This window comes from Phyllostomus discolor, chromosome 6, assembly GCF_004126475.2.
Source record: "Phyllostomus discolor isolate MPI-MPIP mPhyDis1 chromosome 6, mPhyDis1.pri.v3, whole genome shotgun sequence".
In the NCBI taxonomy this organism is placed as follows: Eukaryota; Metazoa; Chordata; class Mammalia; order Chiroptera; family Phyllostomidae; genus Phyllostomus; species Phyllostomus discolor.
In genome coordinates, this window is record NC_040908.2 from 148,126,772 (window position 1) to 148,145,476 (window position 18,705).

At 41.9% G+C, this 18,705-nt stretch overlaps 1 protein-coding gene across 3 annotated transcripts in view; it reads left to right on the plus strand.

The window, feature by feature from the left end:
• Window positions 1-18,705, plus strand: part of TRIM44 (tripartite motif containing 44) — a 112,776-nt gene that overhangs the window by 49,988 nt on the left and 44,083 nt on the right. Inside the window, exons 4-5 of one of the 3 annotated variants that reach the window (XM_036029249.1) lie at window positions 7,920-7,939; window positions 12,035-12,425. In XM_036029249.1, coding sequence (XP_035885142.1) covers window positions 7,920-7,939; window positions 12,035-12,134 — 120 coding nt within the window. In that variant the 3' untranslated portion in view covers window positions 12,135-12,425. Of the gene's footprint in view, window positions 1-7,919; window positions 7,940-11,662; window positions 11,967-12,034; window positions 12,426-18,705 lie in introns of those variants that run through there. The other 2 variants (XM_028516752.2, XM_028516751.2) reach the window with 2 other exon arrangements.

Sequence of the window (18,705 nt, forward strand, 5' to 3'; positions counted from 1 at the left end):
CCAGGCCCCTAGCTCAGAGTTCCAGTGCCAGGAAGATAAGTTCCCATAACTTCTGGCTATAAAAACAAGTGGGGGTTGGGTGGTGGGAGAAACTGCAGGATTCTCAGGCCTCTCCTCTTAAGCAGTCTTAGGACTTAGGACTTACACAGTCTCATGCCCTCTGGGCTCCAACAGTGGGACAGCAGCTTAGAGGGCACCAGTAGCATAGAGGAAGAAACTGAAGTGCCTGGCATCCGGGCAGGTGCAGGAGGACAGCTCACTCCCAGAAAACTCCAGAGACCAGGCAGTGTCCATTGTCCCTCTCCAGAGTTCTGCCTACATAGAGGCACAGAGTGGTGGCACCATAGCTGAGGCTCCATCAACCTGGTTCACAGCGGTTGCCCCACCCAGGCAACTACCAAAGGCTCCTCCCCATCCAACTTGCAGGTGCACTTCTCTATAACAGGCCACACTACTAAGACAGGGAGTCAAAGCAGCTATATACAAACACACACAGGGAGGCTGCCAAATTGAGGAGACAAAGAAACATGGTCCAAATGAAAGAACAGAACAAAATTCCAGAAAAAGAACTAAACAAAATGGAGATAAGCAGTCTATCATATGCAGAGTTCAAAACACTGGTTAACAGGTGCCCAAGGAACTCATTGGGTACTTCAATAGTATAAAAAAGACCCAGGCAGAAATAAAGTTTACACTAAGTGAAATAAAGAAAAATTTACAGGGATTCAACAGTGTTGAGGATGAAGCTGAGAATAAAATTAATTTGGAACACAAGGAAGAAAACGCTATCAGGACAGCAAGAAAAAGGAATTAAAAAAAAAAAACAAGGATAGGGTAAGGAACCTCAGGGACAACTTCAGATGTACCAACATTTGAATCCTAGGGGTGTCAGAAGGAGAAGAGGAAGAGCAAGAAATTGAAAACTTATTTGAGAAAATAATGAAAGAAAACTTCCTTAATTTGGTGAAGGAAATAAACATACAAATCCAGGAAGCACAGAGAGTCCCCAAAAAGATGGACACGTAGAGGACCACACCAAAACACATGGTAATTAAGATGCCAAAGTTTAAAGATAAGAGAGGTAATCTTAAAAGCAGCAAGCAAAAAGCATATAGTTACCTATAAAGGAGTTCCCATAAGACTGTCAGCTGATTTCTGAAAAGAAACTTTGCAGGCAAGAAGGGACTGGCAAGAAGAATTCAAAGTGATGGAAAGCAAGGACCTACAACCTAGATTACTCTATCCAGCAAAGCTACCATTTAAAATGGAAGGGCAGATAAAGTGCTTCCCAGACAAGGTAAAGCTAAAGGAGTTCATCATCACCAAGCCATTGCATGAAATGTTAAAGGGACTTATTTAAGAAAAAGAAGATCAAAACTATGAACATTTAAATGGCAACAAATTTACAACTATCAGCAACAGAATTTTTAAAAAGCTAAGCAAACAAGTAGAACAGAAACAGAATCATAAATATGGAGATCATTTGGAGGGTTATCAGTTGGGAGAGGGAAGGGAGAGAATGGGGGAAAAGGTTCAGGGATTAAGAAATACTGATTGGTAGGTACAGAACAGGGAGGGGGATGTTATGAACAGTATAGGAAATGCAGACAAAGACTTATATGCATGACCCATGGACATGAACTACATATGGGAATGGGGGTATGGGGTAGAGCGTGGCAAAGGGGGTAAAATTGGGACAACTGTAGCAGCATAATCGATAAAATACATTTGAAAAATAAGTAAATGAATTTAGCCCCTCCTCAACATTAACTGCATTATACTTGTTAACTCTGATGGAATTACTCTTAGGGATATGAAGGTAACAAGGCCTGAGGAGCAGGCTGTGGAAAAAATGAGCTATTGATAACAAGAAGTAGCATTCAGCAGGCTGGAGCTCTTACAGAGAACTGTTATCATCTAACAGCCTGTTGTTCTAGCTCACCTGGGTATTTGTTGGTCAGAGCAAATATCTAGTATCTTCCTTTCCCTCAACAGAGGCATTTTTTTCTTCCTTTTGCAAGATACTAATTTTTTTATTATCTGCATTTTTAATTTGGCCAAAAGATGACTCCCCAACATTTTATTATGAAAATTTTCACACATATATCAAAGTTGAAAGGTTCTCACAGTTATACTCATATACCTCCACCTTGACTCTGTCGGTAGTATTTTACTGTGCTTGGTTTATTCTACACACGCAGCCATCTTTCCATCCTTCCCCTCATCAATGCATATTATTTTTGATGCCTTTAAAAGTGAACTGTGGCGCCTGGTTCTGAACATGTGATTTATTCTTTTTACTCATTGATTATTTTGGATTGTGTTGTTTACCTTCCAAATATTAGGGATTTTCCTATATATGTTACTGTTTTTCGTTTCTGATTTGGTTCCATTGTGATCAGAGAACATACTATGAACTATTTAAGTCTTTTAATATTTATCAAGACTTGCTTTATGGCCCAGGATATGGTCTGTCTTAGTGAATGCACATGTGTACCTAAAGAGAATGTGTATTCTGTACTTGGGATGTAGTGTTCTATTAAGAATCAATTAGGTGTCCAGATAACTTACGACTTTTACTGATTCATGTATATTGTTCTGTCAACTGTCGAGAGAGCCATATTAAATTTCCAAGTGTGATCACTGAATTATCTATCTCCCCCTTTAATTCTACCAACTTTTCTTCAGATATTTTGAATCTTATTAAACAAATACATATTCTGATGAACTAACCCTTTAATCATCATGAAAAGTTACCCTTTTTCTTTACTCTTTGTCTAGATGTCTACTTTTATTTATTATTGGTAGGGCCGATCCAGTCTTATGCTAACTGATTTCATGGTGGGTGTCTTTCCAGCCAGTTACTGTCACTCTGTCCGTGGTTACAGTCTTTGTGCCTTAGGCAGCAGGTAGCTGGGTCTTACTCTTTTATCTTTCTGATAGTCTCTGCCTTTTAATTGAAATGCTCAGCTAATTAATATTTAAGTGTTATTATTAATATGGTTTAATTTAGGTGTACGATCTTGTTGTTTTCTGTTTGTTTCTCTGTTTTTGTCACTCTCCTTTTCTACCTTTTGGATTTCTGAAACATTTGAATTGTATTTTGATGTATCTATTGGCCTTTTAGCTCTATTACTGTATATTACCTTTAGTGGTTTCTATGAGGATTGTAATAAAGATCCTTAAATTTTGAGTTGACTAAAATTAAATTGTATCACTTCAGATAAAATGGAGATGAGACTATATAGGCCAATTTACCCTCCTTCCATGTTGTTTGATATAGTATCATATATAACAATCTACTTACAAGCACTGCAGGGCAGTTCTAGTTCTTGTTAAATACTCATATACTTTTAAAGAGATTAAGGAGAAGAGAGTCATAATTTTGTATCTGTATATGTACATAGTTTTATATATGTATATAGTTTAGTTTGTGATAATTGTTGCATGCTGTAAACTTACTAAAAGCTATTAAACATACACTTAAAACAGGTATTTTTATGGTGTTATAAATTATATTTCAGTAAATCTAAAAAGTCTAGATATCCCACCTGCCCAAGTGCTATTTGCTTTTGATTCATGAAGATTATTCTAAAAGTAGCCCATTAACACAGTGTGTTCGTTTTATGAAACCTTTAGCACAGATGAATTTGATTAGCAAGGAGATCACAGAGTTCCTGGTTGAAGGGGTCCAAAGATTACAAGGTTTCCTGATGATATTTCTTTAAAAAAATGTGTCTTTCTGGGCCATCTTATGGAATATAGGGTAGGAGAAGAGTTTCAATACCAGTCCCACAAGTCTAAAAAGATGTGGTCTTTCCCCTCTTCAGATGACTGAAGTATTGCTTTATTAGTCATTATAGAATATTTAAAGCTTTTAGACATGGCAGAAGGTAAACACAGACTAAACTGATGGTCATCATTAGGTATTATGTTTGTGTGTGTGTGTTTTACCAGCTTTATTGGGATATTATAGACATATAACATACGTACATTTAAGGTATATGATTTGATTTCAATATATATGTGTATATATTGAAAAATATTACCACAGTAAGACTAGTTAACACTTTCATCTCCTCAACATCATTTTTTTCTTAACAATATATTTAAAATTTTCCTTGTATTACCAGAAATTCTTCATAAACATAATGTTTGAATCCTGCTTCAGTGATACAAATTTAACTTTTACCTCACTTTAAGTAGTTTCAAACTTTTTACTGTAATTCATAACATTGTAGGGAACTTCAAAAGTCTATGAAAAGTCATAGGCTTTTATGCTTTTTTTCTAGTATTTTGCATGTATCTCACTTATATCAAAATTGAGAGAAGCAGCCCTGGCTGGCGTAGCTCAGTGGATTGAGCACGGGCTGTGAACCAAAGTGTTGCAGGTTTGATTCCCAGCCAGGGTACATGCCTGGGTTGCAGGCCACAGCCCCCAGCAACCGTACATTGATGTTTCTCTCTCTCTCTCTTTCTTTCTCCCTTCCCTCTCTAAAAATAAATAAATAAAATCTTTAAAAAAAATTGAGAGAAGCTTTTAAGAAACTCATCTGTATTGGGCACTTTGAAAGGATTCAGCTTAATTTTCATGGAATCAGTTTATGGAAGCAACAGTTCTCTCTTGTACTCATTACTCATTTTTTAACAAAATATGTCATCATTATGGGAACAAACTTGTTTGATTGTTGGTGAACACATTTTCATTGGTGGAAGTGGCAACGAGAAGTTGTGCTAGAATGTATCCTGCCAGCCAGGAGCGCTCAGGATATTGTATGGAGAGATTTGAAAACACTGCTCAACCTAACAAGTCATTTAAATAGACATTGGTGTTGAACAGATTTTCAGTTCTAATAATCTCTGAAACCAGAATTCGCTTGTAATGGGGATAGAAATTAATCCTAAATTCAACTCACATCTTGTCTTCCCTTCTTTCCTTTTTTGACTGATCATCCACCATGTGCCTTGTGCTGTGCTGGGTGCAGTGAACAAAGAGGTGCACAACACTCAGAAGTTGTTCTCAAGCAGCAGCAGTCCGAAGAGGGAGGCACTGTAAGAGGCTCTCTCTGTCGGTGTTCTGCTCTCAGTACTAGCCCAGAAGTGTGAGCCACACGGTGTGGAGGAGAGAGGGGATTGCCCCGTTCAGCCTGTCAGGGAGGCACAATTTCCAAGTGAGGCTTGATCTTGGAGGATGGATAGGAATTAGCTGGCTTTCAGGCTAGGGATGTGCATTTTCAGGTAGCGTGAACAGCAGTACCTTTCTTCTACTAGCAAGTTTAGCAGTTCTCTGAATGTCTGCTGACCTACGCAGAATTGCCTTATATGTGTGTGTCTGCCCCTCTTTCCCTCCCTCCGCCCCTCCCTTCCATAGTGAAACTCTCACCCCGTCCTCCCCATGCTTGGTGATAGTGATTATTGTTTCTGAAAAGAACAACATAGCTATAAGCAGCAGAGATGAGTGAATGTAAAGCAAAATCTTGTGCCCCATCTTCTCTGCCCTTCCGCACTTTACCTAGAAACGTTATTAATTAGCAATTCAAGGGAAGTATTGTACAATAGTGACCACTATTTGTGGAACACTTACCATGTATTGGACCCTTGCTTAGTGTTTTACAAGCATTTCTCACTTATTTTAATGTCTCTAGCCATTCTGTGAGGTAAGGATTAGGATCCCCATGTGTAAATGAGGAAGGTGAACGTTGGGAAAGTTCAGGGATTGCCAAAAGCCTCACTGTTGGAATTGGTGACCAGAGGTTAAAGCTGTGCCCTTCTAACCCAGAACCCTGTCTCGTAACAGTTGCACCACGAAATGTGAGTAGGAGGAGGACTTGCTCTAAATCAAGGGAGAAAGTTTGAATACTTTTTTTTTTTCATAATGTTCCCCTAGACAATTATATGTTAACATCCAAAGATAATTGAAAAATTGTGTTGAGGTTTAATTGTATCACTGATAGTTATGTAACTCATTAATTAAATTCAAATTATATGACTTTTTTCTTACTAGATTATAGTTCTCATAAGACATGCCAGTCGATCAAAATGCCAGCAAAGCTTCCACAGCCCCTGTGCCCGCCTTCCACCACTCACCCTACTTTTTCTCAGAGTAGGGGTGATTGGTGCCCTTAGCAATAAGTGGAAACCTTAACCGTATTCTAAAAATGCCCTTCTTACCCATCCTCCGGTGTGTACATGGCTTTAAGCAACCTTCCTGTCTGCAGCTGACCTTCATAACCTCAGTTGCACTCCCAGTCCCCGAACCCCGCATCACCACCGCCCCCACAGCCCCCGCCCAAGACACGCACGCACACATCCCCATTCCCCAGTTTCACAGAACTCAGAGTTCCTTAAGCATCCATTTTTTAAAAACTGCTGTGCCTTTGCTCTCGCTAGTCCAGTGCCCTTCCCACTTATCTTCTCTTGTCAGCCTGGGAAAATCCTGCTTATCCCTCAAACGCCAGTGCCAATGGCACCTTCTGTCTGAAGCCTTCCCGCCTTCCTGCCTTCCCCAGGGGAGGTGGCGTTTGTCGCTTCTGACCTGCACAGCATTCTGTTTGTGTCTTCGGTAGGACCCTTACCACATGTAGTCACAGTTCACCTTGTGTCTGTTTCTCTCTGTTTCTCCTCACAGAGAGCCGCTAGAAGCTTCCATCATTATGGGGTATTAATCTTTTACCCTTAGCACCTACATGTTGTTGCTTCTTAATGAATGATACTGAATTGTTACTGATAATGATAAAAATAACTTTTATTAAGTACACCCTGTATCTTAGGCATTGAGCTTGATGTTTATATACATTGTTCTATTTTCTCCTCACACTCATTCTGTGATATAGGGACAATTACTATTCTCCTTTTACAAACTAGGAAATTGATGTTAAGAGAGGCAAAATAATTGGACCAGGGTAACACAGCAAGCAAGTGAGGGAGTCCAGATTGGAACCCAGAGTGTCGACTCCAGAGCTCGTGCTTCTTCATACCAATAGGAGTAATTAATCAAATAAACAAGTTCTCAGAGAACCAATCCCAGATGGCTAAAGGGGAGGATTTAAAAGCTACCCTGTCACCAAAACGATGAGTGAGGCCCCTTGGGAAAGTCTTGAGAGTCATTTGAAAAATCTGGTTTGGACAAGAAAGAGGCTCGATGAAATGTTCTGTGGTCACTGATAACGTTAGGATATGAGATTCCCATACCTGGAAGAAGACTCATTATTTTAACAGAGTAAACCGAGAATCCCATACCTGGAAGAAGAAGACTCATTATTTTAACAGAGTGAATGAGAAAAACAGAAAAGCCCTTGTTTGTCTGAGAATGATCTGGGTCATCAAATGCTAGAACTACCCTTGTTCAGGAGAAGACCAAGGTCCAGCTTAATTAATTAGCTTGTCCAAGGGCACACAGCTAATGAGTAACAGAGCTTGGACTAGAATCCCAGTTTCCTGATCCCAGTTCAGTGCCCTTTCCGTCATAGTGTGCTGTACATTAGAGTCTCTGTGTCTCTTTGGAGGAAAAAAAAATGCTAGGCCAAGGCAGAAAGGAGTCTTTGAGGGAAGCAGCTTGATACTGTGGGAGCTGGTCAGCTTTTGTCTAAGACCTGCTGTTATTTTGGGCTCCGTGTGCTCAGAACTAAATACTGCCAACCATACAAATAAAAAGGCAAAGCTATTATTTAGGGCTCTTAGGTCTGTGCATTCACATCTCTGCTTGCAAGGGCAAATTACCAGTTCATCTTTGTTGGGCAGTTTGAACATGGGATCATATTAGCCCTTGTCTTAGCCCTCAGATGTCTACGAGTTTGTCTCTGTTACCAATAAATGCCCAAGCTTTGCTTCAGGTCGGGAAAGGAGAAGGAAAAGAAAGAAGTCTAAATCATTCTCTACCAATGTTGATTTCTAATGCTGTTTCTTTCTGTTTCTTCCAGGGTGACGAGGAAGGACCCAGGTAAGATCATATTATTGCTTTTGCCTGTTCTCAAAATTGAAGTAGAGTGTGATGCTATGACCTTTTAATGCCCCGTGAAATAGGGATAGCCAAGAAGCAGCACAGAAAAGGAATCTCCTTCTTAAGCCAGGGCTTTGAAGATCTTACTTTGTAAGATTCCCATCTCCCTCCCCATCTATGCCATTTCCTGCCTATAACCTTCAGATAAAAGTAGACTCTAAAGTACATAATGACGATTACTTTGCTTTATTCTTTGGCACATGCAGGATATCTGTTAAGAATACAGGCACTGTATTTGAATGGTAATTGGGCTCTCAGGTGGACTGACTAGATAAACTTGCATCTTGTTCTTTCTTGATTGGAGCTGGGTTGCTTTTTTTGTGGGCTCTGGATCCGACATTATTTATTTCTGACCTATAATATCTCTGTGTACCACTCAAGACACCTGCACAATGAATCCTAGATCATAGGTATGCAAAGTTTTGTTTAGGAAAAAAAGTGATCCTTTGTGCTTCTGTATCACCACATGAAATTTGAAAGTGCATTTTAAAGAAGATGATCTGACTTTGGGCGGTGGGCATACAGTGCAATATACAGATCTTACATCATAGAAATGTACACTTGAAATCTGTGTGATCCTCTTAACCAATGTCACCCCAATAAATTTAATTTAAAAATAAAAATACATAAAAGTGCATTTTATTTTGGCCTCAGCCTTGCAGTGCACCTGGACTTTGGTTTACTTACCTCTCCTGTCCTTCTGCGTGGGCAGTGACACAGGCTCTAGGAAGTGCTGCAGCTGTGCCATCAGCACAGTTGAGGGGCATGTGTAGGAAGTAAAATACAGTGTCCAGATGGGTCCCCTCTGTCACATAGATCAGGGACTGCTAAGGCTGAGAGGTACTGGAAAGGTCATCCAGGCCATTGCTATTCAGAACTTTAGTTATAGCAGAAGCATCCTTTTTTCAAATGTGCTTTAAGTACAAACCGAATGTATAAAAAACAATTTTCTCTGGTTAAAGCTGGGGGCCATATCTGCTGGTGAATCTCCTCTCTTTAATACAATAGACCCCTAGGGACTTCTGCAGAAACCTGGGGTTCCTCAGAACTCAGAAAATCACCAGTTTAGGCTTCTCATTGAAAGAAGCTGAATGAATTGTCTGAGATTACTTTACTGTAGAACCAGGATTTAGCCCCTATTTGGTTTTATTTGCAAACCAACAAATATCATCCTTTTTTTTGTTTGTTTCTCCTGTCCCACATGTTGGCCTCTTTCTTAGCGCTAAATATTATCCCACATCTGTCTGCATCTCCTGGTGCTTCCCTCCCTCGGGCACTGTGGTTCTCAGCCTAGATCTTGCTCCTTGTCTGTAGAGGTAAAGCCACAGGTATCCCGCTTTAAACCCACAGAGCCTCAGGGAGTCCCTTCAAACTTCATCTTCCAGCCATCTGCTCCCTCTGTGTTGTGCCCCTCCCTCCCTCCCTTCCTCCTTCTTTCCCTCCATGTTTTTTCCCCTCTCTCTCTTCCTCCCCCCTTTCTATGTTTATGACCCTACTGTGTGTGAGGCACTGTATATACTGGGTATGTAATGGTAACTAAAACAGATACGGTCTCTGATCTTGTGGATCCTATGTCTAGTGGGAGATGAGCATTTACCTGGGTACTTATACTGTGGGGGAAGTGCTATGATAAGGAAAGTGTTGGCTCCTTTAAGAAGGGCTCCTAAGTCAGTCTTGGGGAATAAGGGGAGGCTTACTAGAAAAGGTTATAAATAATCAGAGGTCTGAAAAATGAGGGAGCAGACAAAAGAGGAGCAGGGGTAGGAGTTGTTCTAGGGAACAACCTATGTAAAAGTTCTAGACAAGAGAATAATGGAGGAAAGAAAGCAGAGCCTAGGTCAGTTAGGGCCTTGTAGGACTCCTTAAGGTATTGGAGCTCTATCCTGCAGGCCGTGAGTGGGAAGACATCCTGGAATTTCAAACACTAGAGCTAGGGAGACTAGTTAGACTATGCTAGTGATGATGAAAGCCTGAGTCAACAACTTCTCTAGTTGTTGACTAAGTGTTCACCATTTTGCACAGACTTTGGGTTGAGACACACTCTTTATCTCCTTGGCACTCCACTTCTACTCTCAAGACTAACTTTAGCTCCTTAAAATCCAGGCCAAGCAGAACCCTAGACCATCTTTTCCCCAGAAGGAGAGTTCAAACAAGACCAATATAAAGAAGACACCTTAAGCAGATGTGATGTGCAGACTGCACAGGGCCGAAGTGGCATTTCTGCCTTGGGAGAGCCTGATTAGGATGAACACCTCATCTCTGCTTAGTGGTCACGTGCCGGGGCCTCATTGATTAGAAGACTACAGGGACCTTATGAAGAGACACTATTCAGTGTGAGAGGCTGGCTTTAGAATTTAATTGCTGACACCTTCGTGTCACTTTGAGCAGTGGTAGAGCACGGAGTTTTTTCACTAGCAACCTGGATGGCGTGCTGTTTCCCTCCAGCCAGGCTGCATGGATGTCAGCAGGGATTCTGCTTAACGGGCACTCGACTGAACCCTTTTTAGGTACAATGAGCACTTGAAAAGTATGTTCCAATTTGGCAGAAAGAGGAGTCAGATTTTCTTTTTAACCTTTAAATTTATACTTTTTGATTCTATTCAGTTTGCTTGTGTTGAAATACCATTTGGCTCAATTTATTCCAATTAACACTTCAGGGTAGATTGCCTTTGATCAAAAAGTTCTCTTGTTTATGATAGACACTCTACCATTATCTCAAGAAAACGAACAGTTCCGTTCCAAAGGCTTCTGAGTTGCTGACAGCATTGAGTGAGGGTGTGATGTGTAAGGGAGGCAGACAGGAAGTGTGGGTCTGCCTGCACAGGGAGGGGGTAGAAGAGAAATTCACCTGCAGAGCCCGAGTCCCAGATCTGCGTAGATTTTTATACCTGTGTCTCCTTTGCTAGCATTCTGCCCACACAGTCACCTCCCCACAGTCTGCACAGGAGTTCAGGGGGAATTGGATTACCACCACTGTCCATGGTGGAGGGAACAAAGGAAATTCTGCCCTATTGAATTGTATTGGTCTGTAATAGATCTATTGGGTTTTTTTTTTTTATTTCTTCTCTCATGCTGGAGTCTTCCTGCCTTCTTTCCTCTTTTCAGTTTTGACTTCTTAAGCTCTGGGCATGAGGTGGCAAGTATTTGTCCTTTTAGTGGTATCTATTTCTTACCTTGAATTTTATTGAGTAGTTGTCCTGCTAATTAACTATGTAATGATCATAGCTACCGTTTATTGAAGGTTTACTCTGTACAGAGCTTTATATGCATTCTCATTTAATCCTCACATAAAGCCTGTAATGTAATTATTACCCTGCTTCTAAAGGAGGAAATTAATGCTCAGAAACATTAGCTTGCCCTAGACACACAGCTGGTAAGTGGCAGAGCTAGGACTTGAACGTAGTCTGGCTTCGAGGCGTATGCCCTCAGCACCATCAGACTGTCTCCAAGAGGCCAGCACACTTCTCTCTGTGACCCTGAATGAAAGCCAAGAGGGTTCATGCACAGTTCTCAGAGGGTCACTTTGGACTTGTTCCTCTGACTTGATAGTTCTTACTTGCTCTGACATGGAGTCACCGTGGCCTCTATTTTGTGCACGCTGCTTCTCTTCTCCTTAGCCTCTGTCATTATAAAGGGATATTTCTTTATTTCATCTTCACACAGTGTCCTCTGAGGGTCGGCAGCAAAAGAGGTGCTTTTAGACTTCCTGAGGAGCAGCTGACCAGCCCTTCCTTTGGCCCCACAGAATAGCTGCCTATTGCCCTTCCATCTGGTAGTAAGTAGTTTACTCTTCAGATCCACGATACAGTCATGTCGACAGTGACAAGGGGTCTTGGAGAGCGTGGAGGAGCAACAGTCCTGATATATAGAACATGGATATTAACCACTGTGGAGTCATCTTTCAAGAGGGTGTCTTTGAAACCCAGAGTGATTTTTTTTCTTTTTGTCAAGCAGAAAACATAATTCATGCTTTTGGTAGCAATATTCTGTCTTCTCTGTGCTGTGATGGGAGATGTTGTGTTCACTCCCTCGCAGATTGGCTCCTTCCCTGCCCCTGCAGGAGCCTGCTGGGAAGTCATGTGTGTTCCAAGAGACAGGGTGGCAGTGGGATCTGCTGCCTAGAAGCTGCTGTTAGTGGGAGGAAGTCAGAAAGGGAAGGGCCCTTCAACTCTTGTGCTCAGAAGAGAAAGGAGCAAGATCAATATTAAAGTTTGATTTGCTGTTGAGATTTTCTGTAATTTTTTTTTTAACTAAGAGGGAGATTGCTTTTTAATAGTGACAGCTATACTTGGGACTTCTGTAGAATTTTTCATCTTCAGAGCTGGCTCTTAATTGAGGCAAAAAGCGCCTGCAGAGATCAGTGTGAATCTGACCCATGCTGAGTCTGGGATCAAGCAGGCGGCAAGTTCTAGAGGAGGAGGGGCTCCGAAAGGGTGTGCAGACCCACCTTCTGTTCTGGGTCTGCCTGCGACTGCCCCCGGGAGCTTGAGCAAACCATTCAGCCTCTTTGCTTCTTTGTAGTCTGGTTTTCTCTCCCCATAAATATTAATCTGCACCACTCTCCTCCCCCGCTGCTCCCCAACCAGTTTTTTGGGATATAATTGTGTGGAAAAATATAGTTTTATATTAAATATGGAGTGGAAAGAATCTACTTAGAGATTTTGTGACTTAGGAGATGTTTAAAAATCTCAAGAAATTGGGGGATTGTATTGTAGGTACCCTTTTTTCCCCTTTAAAATAATAACCATAGATCCTTAGATGCGGCATTTCTCTTCCAGATGACTTAGTTTATAGAGATAAGAGGGGACTGTGTCAATGATACACTTCATTTTCTTTTGTCTTCTGATTGCAAATTCATGGTTTCGTTTTTGCATTACCTTCATTTCAGAAGACCTAGCTGGAAGCCAGAGAAAACGGCTTTGATCCTGTGACGTGCAATGGAGCTGTCAGGGCTGCTTGATGTACATAAGTAGAGTCCCAACATCTCAGTTGGCCGTCAGCATAGAAAGTCTCTTGACTGTTAATTTCCCTGTTAGGGCACCTGAGCTGACTTTGTTTTCCACGGCTGATGTGGATTGTTTCTCTTTTACTCACCCATATGAAGGATGAAACCATGCTATGCACTGTGCCGCCTGTCTGTAATAAAAGCAAGCCTCCTTGCTCAAGTAACTGATTCCCAAATATTTGCCTGTGAGAATCACAACTTCAGTTTATTTTGTGTGAATGTATATCACCAGAGAATCCATTCACAGCTGGAACATTCAGCCAAGGTGCCTTTAGCTTATTGTTTGCCTCACACTGGAACTGCTGGCTAGCAGCAGCCTGTGTTACAACGCACATCCGCCTGCCTTTCCTGGCCTCACAATGCTGAGAGAAAGGCCCCAGTAGGAACAGGCCTGGGTGTCACCTGCATGCTGTGGTTTTACTCTGACCAACCTTTGTTTGCCGTCCAGGGCAGTAGTTGTGACGTTTGACGGGCTAACCTTGTGTATAGCTCTGGCCTCAGAGCTTATCAGGAAAACATTCACTTCTGGGAGCTCTGCGCTGTGATTTCTCAAGCAGGAGCAATTGCAGAGTACTTCTTTCAGTCCTTTGCTCCCAAACATTCTTGACTGTGTCCTGTGCTGTCATGCTGCGTGCTAGGCCTCAGGGACGTGAGGATGAGAAAGACCTTATTCCTGTATGTAAACATCTCAAAGTCTACTTTGAAAGAGAGAACTAATTGAACAGCTTTAATGTCACTTTTCAGTGCAATATAATAATTATATAGTATAATTATAAATTATTATAAAGAAGCATTTGTTGAATGCCAACCATGTGCTGAAAGTATTTTAAACATGTACATGTACCATCTAATTTATTTCTCACAACAGTCCTAATAAGTGGTTAATAATTATCTTCATTTCTCACCTGAGATGAGAAGACAGGCACAGAGCGGCTATCCCTACATGAGGTCATACACCAGGAAGTGCCAGCGCTGGCCTTCACACTTGACCAGTGTGACTCAAGAAGGCAGGCTCCTGACCCCTGCACTGTAGCGATTCTCTGTAATACATACGTTGGCTGTAGAGAAGGCTACAACTCTCTCAGAACAGAGAATCAGAAAGGTAGCATTTGTGCTGGACTTTGAAGGAAGGGGAGAGTGGGCCTGTCCAGATAGAATGGGTAGGAACCCATTCGAGCAGGGAGGCCGACATGTCCAGCCGGAGATGAGTCGAAGAGGTGGGTGAGTTCACCCCGTAAGGGCCTTCATGCCATGTTGAAGTACCAGAACGTTTGCATCATTTCCTGTTAGACTTGACCTCTTGACTACAGCGTTGTCCTGTCCATGGAAGAGATGCACAGACTTCTGAATCTTACGGGCTTCTTCCCGAGTCACAGCTCATGATTGGTTATGGGTAGATTGTTTGCCTTCCTTTATGCCTCAGTTTCCCCATCAGAATGGCACATCCTATTGTACTTTAAGGACAAAGATGATGTGAAGCATTGAAAGTATTCTCCTTTTGGTTTCTTCTTTTAGATTAAAAAAAACAAGCAACTGAGATAAAGTAGTCATAAAAGGGAACTGTTTGTTTGATTTGTGTCTTATTTATACCCCTATTTTGACAGCTCCTGCCTAAGTCGTTATCTAGCTCCTTGTGGATTAATGGAGAAAAGGAGTACTGAAGCATCAACATTTTCCAAGGGGATTTAAGGCTATAGAAGTTTTACAAGCTAGTCAAAGAATGAAAACATTGTCAAATATGTCCCTGAATTAAATCAAGTGCAGAAGAGTCTGGCCGGAGGCTAGTTCTCTTCTTCCTTCTTTGTCTTCAGAGCTGGTTTTGTTTTGTTTTTTTACTTTTTAAAAATTTTATTTATTGATTTTTTAGAGAAAGAGGAACATCAATTTGTTGTTCAACTTATTTATGCATTCATTGGTTGATTCTTGTTATGCCCTGCCTGGGAATCAAACCCACAACCTTGGTTTATCAAAACAAAGCTCTAACCAGCTGAGCTGCCCAGCCAGGGCCATCAGCACTGTTTTGAACTAGTACTAAGCATAATAGATTTCAGGAAGTCACAAAACTCTGGCCTATGCTTTAAGAGTAAGTAAATATGATGTCATTGGTAATGCCTCCCTCACCTGTGGCAGCCACAGCAAAATTGTTGTCAGGGGTGACTTCTTTTATTTTAGAAGGAACCTGCTGGTTTCTAACATCTTCTTATTTCTTCCCAGTGAGAGGCATTGAGGAGATCCATGATTTCATTTTCCCAACAGCTTCCTAGGACTACATTCATCTCTTTACCCAGAAACTCACATCAGGCATCTGTAACAGATGCTGGGAGCAGAAGCTGGTGTGTTTTTGTTTTGGCCTGGTTTTCTCTTGTATCTTTTTTCTTTTTCTCCTTTCTGTGTCATATGAAGATTAGAGCCAATGAATGCAGGGAGGTTGCTTCAGTACTTTAGGGAAGTTGTCCAAAAGCTAAGATAAAACTGGGGTACCCTAAGTGAGAAGATGTTTACCAGAGATCAATATATTCATGTGCTTGTGCCTGTTTGGACTCAGGAACCTAACTATGAGTGGTTACAGGTTGGCCAGAGAAATACTTGCTTATTCACAAGCTGGGGCTTCAGGGAACAAAAACAGTGTCTTTTATACATGCCTCATCCCCCTGCTCCTCAGCGCCACTACCAGTTGTTCCCCGTAGGTTGCAGTGTGGCTGTAAAACAGAAAAGTGTTTTGTTTCCGTGGTGAGTACATGTCTCCTTCCCCTCTGGTTCCATCAACTCTATTTAAAGGAGTGAGACTGAGTGTGAGAAAGACAGTGCAGAGAAGGAGGAGCCGACAGAACGGCAGTGAAGGTGGGGGGAGGAGCGTTTCCCTGCTGCCCCTGACTGCCGGGTGCATCTTGGTCTAGAGGCCACAGGGGCGGCGTGCTGTGTTCTGCCTCCTGCACAGCCACGGCCACTCAGTCGAGGGCCCCATGAGGCTGATCAGGCTGGCAGCTTTGCCCTGACTTTCAGGGTTATCCAGGACCAACCGCTGAACAGCAGTCATAGTGATGCCTGCTTATGTCTTGGACATTAAATAGGAGCTAACCTACATATATCATTTCAAAGCTTTAAAACAGCCCTCTGGAGTATAGTTATTTGAATTCTCTTTTTACAGATGAAGAAATTAGTATTATAACAGTTTAAGTGATTAAGCCATGGTCACAGAGTTACAGAGTGCCTCCACCAGGAGTAGAGTCCAGGTAAGTCAGGCTTAAAATTCTGTGCTTTCAACTACTGAGCTACCTATACTATACTGTACTACACTACACTGTACTACACTGTACTGCACTGTACTATACTACACTGTACTATGCTACATGACACTACACTGCACTACATTGCACTATACTACACTGTACTATACGATACCACACGACACTACACTCTACTGCACTGTGCTACACTACATTGTGCTACACTACACATTATACTGCACTGCACTACAGTGCACTACACTGTACTATGCTACACTGCACTACACTCTACTGCACTGTATTACACTTTACTGCACTGCACTGCACTACACTGCACTATGCTGCACTGCACTACACTGTACTATGCTGCACTGCACTACACTGCACTATGCTATACTGCACTGCACTGCACTGCACTGCACTGTACTACAATGTGCTACACTGTAGTACACTCCACTACACCATACTACACTGCACTGTACTACACTATACTATATTACACGGCCTTTCTTAGGAGATGGAAGATTCCTATCTTCTAACCTCTTGGCTGGAATAAATAAAGTTGATGGAATTGTGACAAGCCAACAGGGATTTGGCATTTTTATCAGAAAAAAATTTCATTTTCTCTGTTGAGTGGCAACGAGCAGTTTATCTGAGAAGGTAGAGGAGGTGGAGCTTGCCAGGAAAATGCCTGAGGTGGAAGGAACGGGAACTTCTCTCCCCACACAGGTAAACACTAGTTTACTCCCTGGCTTTTGTGGAGCCAGCAATTGCCATTGCCTTTTCTGAAAGAGACACTGTTCACCCAGTGGCAGGTGCAGGCCAACTGTTGTCATGGCAACGGCAGGGGAGGCAAGCAGTTTAATTCCAGAACTGATAATTAACTGGGGGGTTGGGAGGGCGTGAGGAGAGAAATGGGGGGATGATTGTTTCAGGAGGGAAACCTTAGCAATTACGGGCAGGCTGCACAGATGAAAAGGCCAAGCACGGATGCTCCAGCCCAGCATACCCCTGGAATTCAGCGCTCACAGCCTCTGGCTAGGAATTTTTGACAACCTAAAGGGAAGGGTCGAGTCCCCAACCAGCTAAGACCCTTTTAGGACCAAATGAGGAAAGGAATGAAACACAGGCTGTAAAAAGAAAGGCAGGGGGCCAGATGAATGACTACCCTAAATAACATCACCCAGCCAGGAGCAATCCAGAAATGCTATCTAAACTCTGCGGGAGAAAAGTCATGCTTGGGGATCAGACAGACCCACAAAGCATGCCTGTCGTGAATATCTACTTCTGTGGATGGCGTGGGAGAGAGTGGCTTCTTAGAAAGAAAAGAAGACGACGACCTGTAGAGGTGATGAATTTGTTTGGGTACGTGGTCATCATGTCTATTCGTCTGTCAGCCCCTCGGAGATTGTAATAATGAAAGCAAGCCAAGCGTTCATGTGGATTATCTATCTCATTTAATCCTTACAGCAGCCCCGGGGGAAGGTGCTATTATTATTCTTGTATCAGACTCTACCTCGGATGTTCAGCACCTTGTGCAAGGTTAAAGAGCTATCGATTTGTATTTGTAAAGTAAAACCCATACTACTCGACAGGGAAGTCATGATTCGAATCCAGAACAAAATCAGACTTAAGTAGATATAAACAGTTTACAATAAAAAGGAGAGTAATATATTTTCTAGCAGAATAAGGTGAGCCACAAAATAAAAATTACTGAATGAGCAATGTTGGAGAAGATCCTGTCAGGCTTTTGTGATCCGTCAGACTCATGGCTGATAGATCAGCACTGTGTCCCCGGCCCTGACCAGGTGACTCTGTGGCACAGGGAAAGTTAAAGCTTAGACAGAGTGATGGGTTGGTGACATTACAGAGTACAAAGAGATTGTCCAAAATTTCTGCAATGATGTATTCTAACCAAACCTCCACGGTTTATGTGTTTTTCAAAATTTCTGTGTGTGTGTGTATGAGAGAGGGAGGGAGGGAGAGAGAGAAACAGATAGTGGGGAGAGAGGGAAAGAGATTTTATTTTAAAATAGTGAATCCCAGTAGGAGGACAAACAGCATTTATTCAGTGGTACTTTGTTCCAGGTGTTACCTTTGGTGCTGGGAATGCAGTTTTCAACAAAATGTTCAAGGTCCAGGCCCTCAGAGAGCTTACATTGCAGAGTCTCACGTGGGATTGAGGAGTGTAAGTGGCATGTAACTCAAAAACACATTTTAAAGAAAACATTAGTTCCTATCTTCTGACCTATTATGCCCAGTCCTACTGGCTGGCAGGAAAATAAACAGAAGATAGAATAAAAGAGAAGTATAGGTTGATAATCACTACTTAAAACTATGAGCTTCCCCTCAGTTTTCCAGAGATTTGACAAACTAATATGTTGATATTGCCTTTGCGAGTGAAACAATTAATATCGAAATTTGGGAGCTCAACAGATACTGCGACTGTGCTGGAAAGTGTAATTTTGCCTGTA